This window comes from Glandiceps talaboti, chromosome 2 (assembly GCF_964340395.1).
Source record: "Glandiceps talaboti chromosome 2, keGlaTala1.1, whole genome shotgun sequence".
NCBI classification, from domain to species: domain Eukaryota; kingdom Metazoa; phylum Hemichordata; class Enteropneusta; family Spengelidae; genus Glandiceps; species Glandiceps talaboti.
In genome coordinates, this window is record NC_135550.1 from 4,353,984 (window position 1) to 4,369,147 (window position 15,164).

Below are 15,164 nucleotides of genomic sequence, written 5' to 3' on the forward strand. Positions count from 1 at the left end.
TCACGCATATCGGGTTTTCATGGATAATATTCAGGAATATTTGAAACACTATATCTTGGATGTGGTAACCCTTTCGGGTACTATATGGATTAGTTTCTCTTCTGTTGACATGTTTCAAATCTACATGGAGTCTATACGTAGATTATATTGTCACAATTAATCGTGGATAAAAGTCCGCGTTTGATAATTAGAAAAAAACATTCCCATGAGGAATATGTTGGTCACCTACACACACTCTCAAACTGCGTGCATACAATTGCACACATACTTAATACAGCGAATTTATCAATACGCAACGTTTCTGTTTGATATACCCAGGCAGAAACCAATAAGAAACTGGATATGCTACACTTTAAGATAGCAACATTGAATGAGTATAGTTTCTTGCTACATTTTGTCTAAGTGAAATGAACTACATATGCCACCATACAGACATCAAATCAAATAAACACCGCCAAGGACATTTTATGCGTTCTTCATCGAGTGTTTGATACTAAGAAAACATTGGCGCCCAAATGTCTGCATGGAGTTGCAATACATTTCAATGGTTTATTTCAATTAGACGAAATGTAGCAAAAATGCGATCTAAAAAGATTGCCATTAAAGTGTGGCATAAGCAGTTTCTTGTTGGTTTCTGCGTTGTTGTATCAACCAGAAAGCTGCACGGTATTGTAAAATTCACTGTACATACATACATACATACATACATACATACATACATACAATACAATACAATATACTCACACATATACACACAGAGGCAACAAATCAATTATGTACATACACAGTGAGAGGCATGAGTTCATAAACAATACGTCCATCTAAAGCATTACCTATATATTTAGTCTTTGATGTCATGGTAATACTATTTTGTCACCGCTCATGGGAACATGTGTATGTTTTAAAGTGCCGTTTACAAGAATACGGTTGCAAGGGAAAATACTTTGGCATTTTCCAGCATTTTATTCTGCTTCGATAGATCTACAATCAATGTTAAAGGTTACGAAATTGCCTTCGACATATTATTTGCCTTCCAGCTTTTAGGAACATGGTTTGATCAAAAATTGACCGGTAAGGAAATAAAGGTTACATCAATCTAGCGTCAGACAACCAACACCAGCATCAAGATCTAACTGATGAAACATGAATGACATGTGAAGAGTTGCCCAATGTTCGTTGTATATTGCATAGACGTATCTTGGCTTGTTATTCTTGTATGACCAGCTTGGCTTTCCCACAGTTATGGCACGTAGATGTAACCATGTTGTGAATCCATAACTGGTAGAACAAATTTCAGTTGTATAGAACGTTATTTTAAACAAATAAATGTTGCAAATTTATTATATATGAGGTATGTCGTCTATTAAATAATTGAGTTTTATTTTTATTGTGGTATAGACTTGTGTTGATATTGGAAGTTGTATTGGTTGACCCACAGTTAGAATTAACTTTATTTTCTTTAGCTACCCGATCGACGTGGACTGTATTAAGGAACTATTGTACACTTGGATATTACGGATCTGTAACCCTGTAGATAGTGAGGTCCTGGAATTTCGTTCGTTAGTCAATCACTGAAGGTATAAGATATGTCTATGTAAATTGTATTGTCAGAGCCAATCTGATCAAATGCACAAAGTGGATTTAGTTATTGACAGAATTGAAATAAAAAGTACTCTTATAAAAACACTTTATTGCATTTACGCTGACAAGCTGGTTCATTCTTGTACAGTGCAAGACGTAACCAACAGCTGAATTGGAATTGACCCCTAATTAGGGCAAGAAGACGCCTTGGACTGTTGTTTCCTGTTTGTGTAGGGAATGCCAGCAATTGCACAGGTGTTGTAAACTATACTTGCTACGCTATTTGTAGCAAGTATTAATTTTATAACTGCTGCAAGAGAACGTAAAAAGCGTGCCAGTCCATACATGAAAAGTCTGTCAAGCATGAACACGAAGAATACACTGCACATTTACAAGCCATTCTTGACGACAGGGTTGTAGAAGAGTGTCTTAAACGTGACGGTCGCCATGACGACCATTTTACTTCGTAAGCATGCCTCTTTAGCCATTTTTTCTAATATGGCAACTATATTAGTCGGTGATCACTTTCACATCAAAGGCATTTTTTAAAAACACAATTATGTGTTCAGGTAATCTCTATCATCCGTTGCTGAACGTGACTAGAGAGTTGAAGCCAAGTTAGATAAAGACGTTTAAGAAGGATTTTTCTCTGTTTAAAATATGCTATAAGTATTGAAAATGTACTATTTATATCTTATACCATTTCCCCGACAACTTTTTAGACCGATAAAGTATACACTTGAACGCTTCAAATGTTATTTGGGTATTCATTTAGTCTATACTTTTTATTTCAATTATTTAGTCACATCAGAGTCACAGTTATCGTTATCAAAATTGCATTAAATACAATGATAAATTAACGATATCTTTTCAATAATTTTTCGGGTAAAGGGAATTTTTAAAAACCCTTATCTTAAATCGGGTATTACTTCCCTCCAAATATTTCTTTTCAATTAAGGCTGAAGATAGCTTAGGGAAATACTTTAAGTAGCTATCAATATTCCATCTTTTAAGGTTCAGCTTTAATCCATTGAGACTTCACCATCTGCAAAGCTGATAAAGCTATTGACTCGCAGTATTAAAAGTGAGTGGGCAAAATGACCTAGTTCAATAATCGTACAACCCTATTGACATGTACTTGTTTAATATTATCTTGATAATTCAACCCAGCTCAATATATTGCACTGCAAAACAACTAAATCATGTTATTGTCAGTGTTGGTTCAATACCTTTAAATGCGGGGTCGTTTTTAAAAGGGATTATACTGAACGTAAGTCAGGAAGACAGATCCAAGTTGTTTACGCTATTTCATGGCATGAATTGTAGTCGGGTTATGACCCTGGGATATGTCTGTCTCATCAATTTATTTCAGGGCCTTGCAAACTATAACTATACGAAATTTGTGTTAACGTAACATCAATCTGAATAGGTTAGTCGTGATCGTCTTCTGATCACAATAGATATATATCCTTCAATACCTTTTTAATATGTTATTCTTGTCTGCCTCGACACACGTACAACGACAACACCAGATTTGGAAATGTACCGAATGTGATACAAGTTAAGAGCTCGTATAATGTTATCAAATTATATCAATTAGTGGATATAGTGTTTCGTAAATGTTTTTTTTTTAGATAATAAGAAATGATTGCAAGGCATACCCACACACTGTATAAATACACTTATGTTTTACATCTGTCTTCTATAATATATCGAACTCGTTAGTTTTTTCAATGTACGTTATCTTCTTCCTTAATCTATGTTTTGGCAATGACGTCATATCATTGTTATGCTTCCAAAGCCACATTGTATACAAGCATAAAGCAGTTATGATTTTTGCTAGCTTAGATAATTATATAAAGATGTACTATGTCTAGTCTTACTGTACTATACATGTTGGTTATGTTAAAACTGGTACGTTGATATTCTTTTCGGAGAATCGTATGCTATTGGTAACTAAACGTGCGATGATTAATTTTATTCAAGTGTTAACTCATATCTTAAGGGCTGAACGAGACGCGTGGATAGAAACAAAATTGCAATATCAATGTGTTGTTTTTCAAGCAAAGGATGGTCTTGTAATCATCGTGATGTTCGCATTCGTACTCACTCAAGTAATCAATATCAGTTTTAATGATACCCTTTTTGCGTCGCTATATTTGGCTATTGGCGATCAATATCATGAACGCCCTGTGGATGTGTCCTTAAAGCATTTATCCAAATCTAAAGTGTAACTAGCACAGGCAGTGAACAGTTCATTGGAAGGAGAGATGTAAAATAAAACAGCTCGATACAGTACAAATATTAGCTTATGGGCTCTGGGCATCAAATGCACTTCTGGCAGCTATACATACTCTTCGCAGAGAAACAAATGTGATTAACTCAGACAGTTTGTTTGCTTGTTAAATCTATGATGTAAAATGTCAACATTCATTTATGAAATATATGTTAGTAAAAAACATACAAAAACAAACTTAAGCAATAATTAAAAAAGTACATGTAAATCTAGTAGTTTAAAACTTAAAATCGAAAAGAACAACCCACACAGGGATCAACAACAGTTACAGGTAGTAAATATTATTTTAAAAGGCAAGTCTTAAAGGTGACAGTCCAGTCAGGCTTATTCTACCTTTAGTACACGCGTATTGATTGCTGATATCAACTTGCATACGAGTTTAGGTGATATTATAAAATAACATCTTGTTAACTTACTGTACTCAACTTTGTTATCTAGTAAAGAAGCCCTTCTGCACTGAACATGCATATTTTCTGCAATGGATTATGGGTAAAGTCTTGGTGATCCCTCTTTGCCTTGAAACTCTTTGCATTAGTCAAGATCGACAGGACAGACAATAGTCCCTCAATCATATCAAATTTTGTGATACAAACAGGAGCCCTGCCAGTCAAAGCTTTTAGCTCAGACCATGTTCAACCATTTCAGAGAACAATATCGTGAGATTTGTCGAGAGGAAATTCAATTGACCACATACATTTTGCAAAGCATGAAATCTTCTGGGATTCGGATCTAAAATATTACAAGGAAAACAAAATTGAAGAGCAAATTGTTTACGCGTACTTGAATTATTAATCTTGAATCCAAAATGGGAAAAGTCAAGGAATTGTGTACTTGTCCAAATTAATTATCTTATCGCGATCATAGTGGATTATTGAGGATCAGATAAATTCGTTTGATGTTTCATTCAATATAGATAATAGTCTAAAGTAACTATACACTAAATCGTCGTCACACCAAAAGGCAGATGACTAAATGGTTGCCTCTTCAATCTATTGAAAATCAAGATCTCATATTCTTTATATCTTTCAGGTGTTCACACCGAAGCGAATACATAGTCTATCTTTGATGTGATTTGATCGCCTACCACCACAACTTAATTGGACTAAAATTACGTTTAGTATCATTATCTGGGCAGAATGCATTTAATAAATTGCACTGGTTTGATATTATTGGCGGCATTACAAGGTAACTGTTATCTTGTCTAGTCTTGTCTTGTCTTGTCTCGTCTTGACTCACCTTATCCATCTCGTCTCGTCTCGTCTCGTCTCGTCTCGTCTCGTTTTATCTCATTTTGTATTATCATGCTTTGTCGTGTCATGTCCCGCCTTGTCCAATCTCATCTAGTCTAGTGCAGTCTAATCTTGATAGTCTAGTCCAGTCTAGACCTGTCTAGTCTAGTCTAGTCGATTCTACTTTATTCTGTTCTATTCAAGTTTAGTTTAGTCTAGTTTAGTCTAGTCTAGTCTAGTCTAGTCTAGCCTGAACTTGTCTGGTCTTGTCTGGTCTTGTCGGTTCTATTCGGTCCTATTCGTTTAATTTAATTTAATCCAATTTAATTTAATTTATTTAAATTTAAATTTAATGTAATTTATTTTAATTTTGTCTAGTGTAGTCTAACCAAGTCTAGTCTATAGTCTTGGCGTGTCTTGGCCTAGTGATCCACGAACTGTTTTCAATCGAGGACCGGATAACCCTCACATTTGTCATTCTAGCTCCCGGTGAAGTTGAGATAAGTAAGAGAGGCAATACTTTTCTCTAGCGCTTATAATTAAATCTATTCCGTGGAGGTATCCGGTTGGCGGCAATGTAGTTAACAGGAGAACAACAGCCCGAGGCACCCGTCGATCTGCTTAACGCAAAAAGACATAACTTATCTATGAAGAAAACAACTATCTAGTTACTCCTGTGAGGTTACATAGCAGTGTCTACACTCGGAGAACAATTGTCGGTAATCTTCATGCGCGAGCAAGGTTAAAGACTGATGACTCAAACAAAGGCACTCGTAGTAATTAGTCGACGTTCGAACAAATTGTATGATATATATATACATATACATATATATATATACATACATACACACACACACACATATATATATATATATATATATATATATATATATATATATATATATATATATATATATATATATATATATGGGTGTGTCTGTGTCTGTCCTGTCTGTGTTTGTGTGTAGTGATAACACGTGGTTTATGTACAACATTCAGTGATTGGCTTAGATTGTGTCACGTGGTATGAATGAGTGACCCATGGTGACATCAATTTGCATATAGCCGGTTATTATTTTTCTATTTCCCTAGGGCACTACATATGAAGCACTGGAGTCCTACTGGTGATTTTTATTACTATGGAAAGTATCTTTGCCTTAGAATGTGATGTGTTGTATATATAACACTTATTGCTTGGCCTTCTTCGATGGCACTAGTAGCATATCACCTTCGAGCTGTTGTGTAGTACACAGACACACACACAGACACACACACAGACAAACACAGTGTATATATATATATATATATATATATATATATATATATATATATATATATATATATATATATATATATAGAGAGAGAGAGAGAGAGAGAGAGAGAGAGAGAGAGCCGCATAGTGTTTGTGTGTGTGTGTGTGTGTGTGTGTGTGTGTGTGTGTGTGTGTGTGTGTATTTGTGTCATCTGCTCCCTTTTTATATTTTTTATTACAAAGAATAAGTTACTTACTAAATACATTTATTACCTGTGAACTATGGCTTTTATGACATGCAAATATGAATCAATTGTATTAGTGGCTTTACTCCTATTATGAAAGATATCAGTGATATTTACAATGTAATACGCGTTCTACTGCTTAACCAGGAACATCCTCTAAACGAGAAACAACATTTATTTGTTTATAGCTTTGATCATGATGATGATGATGATGATGATGATATTTCACTAAATAATTGATCGTTAATGAGTTGTTGATATACTTTAAGGTCAGAGGGTAAAATTAATACTAATACTACGAATCAAAAGAAACCAGCATGATGGAGAATAAAATATCGTTCTACTACTGCAGCACCCCATAACAGAAAACTTGATTATCATGATTATTTCTGAATCATTACTAAAACATGTTTGGTTCCGGTTACCGGCCCCCATCTAGTTTTTCACTGTCGACCCTAAATTTTCATTTTACATATTGGAGAAGGAAATAATAAAATCGCGAAAAAAGTGAAGTCTCATCAGAAATAGTGGATGCGGAAACTGACATCAACTTAAAAAGACTGTTCTTCTAATCTGTAATGGCTGTACAGCTGATGAGAAGAAACCAATAACACAGTGACTATATGGAAAACAACGGAAAACATAACTACCTGAACTAGACACTCGCATATGAAAAGAAAATCTACCTACCCCACTTATTCTAAATTTGAGCGTAATCGGAATCACACATTGTTTTCTATTAGGCCGATATTTTCCGTTTTTCTTCCTGCACAAAATATTCTGTCCTAAAATGTCAGAGTTTCTCTCATATTGTGTTAAAATAACCACTTGGACAGGCATTTGTGTCAGTGACAGTAACAAATAAGAAACATGTTAAAATGAAGTTATTTAGCTTGAACGCATGTACGCACATGTACAGGTCATTGGGTCTATTCTTTGTTGTTATTGGCTACTAATAGGTACTAATGATAGACAAGCTGTATTCTTGTCGTCACGTCAACAGTTATTGCCAATGATCAAACTACATCAGCAGGTTAAAGAGAATCGTGGCACGATGAAAATGTCAAATGTGATAAATATAGCAATTTGAAACTACAAATCAAGTTGCTGACCTGATGTTACTCTGTGAACGAGGGTGAAAGCTATTCACTGAGTTCAGAAACCTTCAGAGTTTAGTTTGTATTACGACTTGCAATGTTCTTTTTTTCCTTAAATGGTTCAAATTACTCAGATTACTTAGCAATCATTTTACAAATCAATCACCACATGCGGACATCAATGAGCTAATATCGAGTTGTCATTTAGTAAGTTAATCTTCGGTCAATTTATCAAGATTTCCAATAGGACTACCTTAATCAAACATATTCTTTATTACCAGGATAACCATGTAATTTCGGAATCTGGTGGATTTTACATTCGCATAAACCGTTTATAGATAGTGTATAGCAATCCGTATATCGTACACTAATCTATGATATTTTTTAGAGAACAGTATTCTTCCATAATATTATACTACAATGTACATTTAGACTTTCCGACATATGATGTAGATAATGTGGTCTATATCCACAAAATTATTGATTTAGCATTATGAAAGTGATAGTCGCATCGAAACGTCGCTCTATCAAATTGGGACTGGAAGAAAGGTTTACTTTAGAACACACACACACACACACACACACACACACACACACACACACACATATATATATATATACATATACATGAATACATACATACATACATACATACATACATACATACATACATACATGCGTGCGTGCGTGCGTGCGTGCGTGCGTGCGTGTGTGTGTGTGTGTGTGTGTGTGTGTGTATGTATGTGTGTGTGTGTGTGTTACCTTCCATAAGGATATATTCGTAGTACGTCTACTGAATTGATGGTAAAGAAAAATGCTACACATCATGCTTATGGGAATAGAATGGAATGAACTGAAAACCTTTCCGTAAAAAACCTATGCAAATTAATGAGCGGTTTGCAATTAAGCTTGTTCAAATAGCTATGTAGTTATTTTCATAATTAACAGATTGTTTATAATTAGGCAATATCCTTAGAATGTAAACCTCAAATTCCATGTAATTTAGGGAGCCTTCAGTTTTCAAGGGGGACCGGAGAGGAGATGCCGAGGGAAATCAAGCCCAGTCTGAGGTATAAAATGTGACACCTCTAGTCCATCGTGTTTAAAAGTGTCCCTCCCTCAATTTTTTTATTTTCGTTAAGAACGGAAACTATAAATTTTATATCATTTGATACACACAATAATGATGACAAAGGGCATGTATGTGCCCTATAAAAGTTGTCAATGTATTTTTAAAAAAACAATTATTGAGTCATTAATGTAGTTAATTAACATTGGTATTTAGAATGCAAATTTCACAGAACTTGGTACATTTATAGATGATAACGAAGCGCACATGTCCAATAAAGCTTGTTAATATATCTTATGAATGAGTCATTCGCAAAGTTAATGCTTAAAAATGGTACCTTTATATTACATATGATGTGGTCAGTACATTGATGATAAAAAACACACGTGCCCCTGTAAAGGTTGGTAATGTAGCTTTATATTTTAATAAGTCATTTGATAATTAATTTGCCAAGTAATGAATGCATCATGTATGATAGCTAAGAATTTTGCTTTCATACATTTCGTGTAGGAACACCAATTGTAAGGCTTGCTGTTTTGCCTTAGGAAATGGTCTGGAAGTATTGAGTTTACATTGGGTTTTGTTATATATTTTGTAGTCGCTAATAATCCTTAAAGGAGAATCAAAGTGAGCTGCAACTATATATGCTTTTAAGACGCTATTAAACACTGGAAATCATAGTTTGTGTCTTTGTGCCATGTGTCTTATCGTGTTTTTAGCAGTTAACATTCCCTTTATCTCCTGAGGTTCTGCGAGTTTGAGAATTGAAACCTTGGAAATGGGAAACTGGCGCCTTATTACAAAACCTTACGTCATACACGTATACTCAGTTTTCAAAGAGTTTCGATGATTGTGCTGCTCGTAGTCTTCCAGTACAGATTCTACGATAGCAAAACTGTTTTTTAGTTTTAAAATGATGCAAGAGTAAAATGATCTGTAAATTTTCAACTTTTTCCCCCAAAACGGGATAGACGAAAAATATCGGTTGGATATCAAATTACAATATGAAGGATGTTCATAACATTTTACGAAAATTTGTAAACGGTACCGTGACGTAATTTACCGTTAGAAAGGCATATTTTAGTGAACGTTTTTGAGTAGGTAAGCTTAACTTCTACATTTTTTTTAGCTTCAACTAAATAAAATACATATATTAGTTTGCGAATCATATATGAAATTAAACATCGGTGAGACATCCGCTATATTAAATTTGTTATATTTGACAGACATCTTTTTCTGACAATTTGTTGAAGGTACACCTCTCCTCGGGCTATACGATATGATCATAGTAAGTCAGGCAAGTGGTTTGATCACCCAGTCTATAAAATAAATCTATTAAACTTAAAAAAACAATCACAATGATTCATGTTTTAAAAAATATAATAAATGGACTATCACAAAGCTTTTCCCATTCAAGGTCGTTAATCATTTGACGTCGTATCAAGGAAACAGTAAACAAATCAAATTGTTCTTCAACAATCCGTCGAATTTCGGAATAAAGCAATCATACGTAAATGAGCTTATGTCTTGTTCTTAGTGTCCGGTTCATTTTGACAGAAAAATGATTTTCAAGAGTTGGCTCTGGCTGTTAACGTAGTTCAATTGTTGTTTTCGGTACACACCAAGTACGATAGAAATGGAAACAAAAATAAGCAACGAACCTGGCATTAATGTTATTTTTGATTTATTTTTATATAATATACGACATAGTTACATATATTAACAACAATACCACCAATTCTTTTTGCTATAAGGGGTGAGATGAGTAGTTCAATGTAGGATACAAAACTTTATTCTTTTACTTTGGGGATGGTTATTTTTTTAACTACTGAGCTCATTTTAGTTCTTATCCTTCTAAAACGATTTTACTTTTAATGGATCTGTGTTGTATCCCTAAACATTGCAAATAATTCTAAAAAATTGAGAAATGGAAGAATTTTATACTCATCAGCACACAAGCACGAATTTGTCTTCACTGCTATGCTAGATAGAGAAGAGCTCACCAGCAAAATAGGTAATTAAAAGAGCAAGGTTTGTACATAATGTTTGTGGTGATATGTTTGTGGTGATAGCTTAAACAGTCTATACTTGTTTGTTAACGTATATTAATTCCAGTATGGTATATAGGCAATGTCAAACGCCATTTGCCAGTCTGCGTTTACCTCATTCCCTGGAGTCTGGGTCATCCCCGGCCCTCATCCATGATTTATATAGTGGATGGTTTAGATTTATGTTGAGTTGCATTTTCAGTTGAGCTTGGTATTTTCCCATCATACCAATACAGTTACAGTAATGGCAACAAGACAACAACACAGTAGTGTCTCATATAATAATGGATGTCAGTCATCGAGGCATATACACATGTTCATTACTAGATACAAGATACCATCTTTTTTCTTTCATCAGTATTCAAAGTCCAATCTCATTCAAATACAAACTTTGTCACAGATGTAAAAGAGTTTTTTTTATCCTACATTGATCTATCCCCTTATAGCAAAAGGAATTGGTAGTATTGTTAATATATGTAACTATGTCGTATATTATATAAAAATAAATTAAAAATAACATTAATGCCAGGTTCGTTGCTTATTTTTGTTTCCATTTCTATCGTACACGGTGTGTACCGAAAACAAAAATTGAACTACGTTAACACCCAGAGCCAACTCATTTTGGGGATTGAGACACACACAATTCTTGTTTGAGACACACACACACACACACACACACACACACATACACACAAGTCTAGTCATAAATGGTAAGAATTTGAGGGTTGTACGCAACAATTTACTCAAAAGATGTGTCAGTCCGAGGCAACAAATTGAGATGGGTATGACTCACTACCAACCATTGGTCTGTCGATTCGCGTTCACATATCTTTTGAGGTGTGCTGACATAGTGTAAATTGTTGCATTAAACCCACAAATGCTAAGCATTTATGACCAGAAATAAGATGTTTGAGACACACTGAATTCGTATCGTAAATGTTCAGTAGTTGGATGTTTTAATGCAACAATTTACTCTGATATACAACACATCAAATGAACGGGTGTAAATGGGTTTACAATTAGTACATTCAATATTTTGCTGAAAGTTGTTGAAGAGCAAAGACTTAATACATTGCTTTATATTAAAACACCCAAGTGTGAGGTTATGTTAGGGTTATAGCTCTCAATGCAAATGGATTGCTAAATTCGAGGTAGATTGATTGCATATTTAATTATGGGCAGATGAAAAAGACAATATAACAAACATTATTGAAATGACTATGTTTATGCCAGTGTCTACATATGTTACATTGCATTCGGAGACAAAGCTACCAAGGACTGAGCCATAATTAATTTGTTTAATTGCAAATAATCACTAATTACTCCATGGATATTATTAATAATATACTAAATACATGTAATAATATAAGATGTAAGAAATATTGAAGTGTTTCAGTGAACTTGGTAAAAATCAAGCTGAAAATTTGCCGTGTAACATTAGGTGTTAGAAATACTGACGTTATCTTAAAATGCTATATGTTAAATGTTTTCTGTTTGCAATATTAGTTGTCATTAAATGTAATGTGTTATTTAGCAAGGTTACGTTTGTAAGAATTTAGGAAACTATCTTTTTAAAAATTACATTAGGAATGAAAATCATCAAAATATTCTAGAATCTGGTAGGTTTAGAATAAATAGGTTGGGTGGTTTTAAAACAGTACCATGTTGAAGGGTACGCTTTTTATTTACACTGCGTTGCATATAGTATAGGCGGGGGAGGGGGGTAATTGAAATGTGTTGTCAATCCAGGAGAGGGGGGTTACTTGAAAACAAATATGTGTGCGGAGGGGGGTATTTGAAAAGCTCTGTGCATTGTCCTTTTGACCTCCATGGTGATTGTAATTACTACATTAGTCATTCATAAGTAAAACATTTCACAAGTAGTTCGCTAACACAAGTACCACCTTTCGGCCCTCCGGTAATCCTAAGTCAGTCGAGTGGGTAAGGATTGAGAAGCGACTACTCTTGCGGTTATTGTAACTGATGTGTGCAATGTCTAGGATTTGAACCCAATTTCCTTTATTCTTAGGCTAAAATAAACATAATACGCCAATAAAATTCCTAGCATTTCATGTACATGCGCAAAATCAGTCATGATGTAAATTTTACAATACTATTATACAATATATGTTTATTGTCCCAACATGGATAATTCTTTGTGCGACAGTTGGCAACAAAACCATACATGAACAAATATTCAAAACCAGGTATAAGTACGTACAGTAAATACTGTTCAAAAATGAAGAGACAGTCACAAATTACAACAAAGGCAGATACATTTAAAACAAATTAAACAATAAGTAATTACTAATAAGTTCTGACACGGTTCAATAAGGAAATGGCTTTCAGAATGAATAAATGAATGAATGAATGAATGAATGAATGAATGAATGAATGAATGAATGAATGAACGAACGTTTAGCTAGTTTTGTTGGTTTTTGTCTTTGGACCTTTATAGCCGATCGCGACTGGATGTTAAAACTTAAAATTCCTGGTGAACGGGGTGCTGATTACTGCTTAGAATGGTTTTGTTTTCAGTACAATTTGGCAAGGCTTGTCTACTTTACACCAAATGATTTTCCTACAGTTGTTAACAGTTCTACCAAGCCTGTTTTTGTTTTTGTACATGCAAATTACCAAACCAGCAAATTAAGGAAAAACTATAAATACTCGTAATGGCATTCAATGATCTATAAAAGAGAACTAACAGCTGTTTGTCAACTTTGAAGAAATTGAAATTGACGAACAATAGGCGCGACTGACCTTTACGCCAAATCATATCATTGTTATTCTTCCATCTTAATTTTTTATGACAATGAATCCAACTATTTACACTGAACTACAACCTCCACGACTTAATTACCTTTGTGACTGTTGCCTTAGGCAAACAAAATAATATTTTGTTTCTGATAACAAGACTTCCGAAATGGCCTAGGTAGGTAGGTCGGGATTTTATTTTATTTACATTGTTTTTTAATTACTTGGACAAGATACTATATGTTCACACTACTTCCATAACATTTGATGAAATATAAAAGATGTAAATGAAGACAATTACGTGATTCAGAAGTAGACAAACACAATAAATAATATGCAGACTGTGCTGTTATAGGCTGAAATGACATCGTTTTTCTCCGGAATGCGATTAAAAAAAAGTAACCCAATTTACATTGACAAGATTCATTAGAAATAAATTGTCACGATTTAACCTTTTTGCATGTAAAATTGTTTGGCGTAGACGGCTTAAATTAGAGCCGGTTACGTTAACTGAAACACACTAAATGTATATTTGGCCTTAGGTTGGGGCGCATCTCTCCTGAAATCTATGCACATATCTTTGGTTTTATCAATGTTCAGTTCGAGAAAAGAGGTATTACACCAATTAACAAAATCATCAACTTTCACGATCTTGGAGCAATTTAACAGTGGTAGAATCATCTGATTATATTATGTCTATCGTTATGTTGACTTCTACAATCATCAGTATACAACATATACAAAAGTGGTGAAAGTACACAACCTTGGAGTAAGCCTGTGGATGAAAAACACACATTAAACAAGTTCAATTTACTTGAACTTATTTGGATCTGTTAGTTAAAAAAATCTACAATCCATCCAACGACCTTAAAAGCAATATTAAAACGAGACAACAGTTTTTGAGTTGAATAGTGTTAAATGCACATGAAAAATCCACAAATAATACACAATCATGTGTTTTGAATAAGCTTTTCAAATGAGGCGCCAGTTATTGCGTTCCTCAGGGTTCAATTCGTGACCACGTGACGTGAGAACCTCACAAGACAATTTTACTTCTCTTTCACGGCACAAAAACGTATGTTTTTTCCTCGTTGTTAAAAATCTTCAATGCATTAGAACAGTTCCAGTCACACATTAATTCCCATGTAACACATCGCGTATAAGGAGGTGTGTCCGAATCAATACGCAATGGCCCATATCGAAAGTAGACTTTCTAAATATCAGGGAACAATCCGGAGATAGGAAATAGCAAGACGGGAAGTAATTCCCAATCGATTTGCTTCAACAACCTTAGCGCTAAATTATTCATGAAAAAAGGTTAAAACAGGAAATGATGAATGCCAAGTGTTCTTCGCTTCATCGCTGAAATTAGTGACCTCTTTGAAATATCAGCACAACACGCATTCTTTGTATTAGTATTCATATACAAGGAAAAGCAATTTCCAAATTTATTGTCTTGATTTCAAAAATAACAGTGATAGGGTATAATGTTAAACTTTAAAGGACGTGACAGAAGGGCAATGTTTGTTTGGTGAATCGCCACACTTTAAAAGACGTTTATGACTGAAGGGGAAACGATAGGAAGTGTTC

At 34.2% G+C, this 15,164-nt stretch overlaps 1 protein-coding gene across 1 annotated transcript in view; it reads left to right on the forward strand.

Annotated features, from left to right (window-relative positions):
• Nucleotides 1-578: 578 nt before the first annotated feature.
• The window catches only part of LOC144453584 (neuronal acetylcholine receptor subunit alpha-10-like), a 28,908-nt gene continuing 14,322 nt past the window's right edge, over nt 579-15,164 (forward strand). The window contains exon 1 of the mRNA XM_078144906.1: nt 579-666. Coding sequence (XP_078001032.1) covers nt 579-666 — 88 coding nt within the window. The remainder of the gene's footprint in view (nt 667-15,164) is intronic.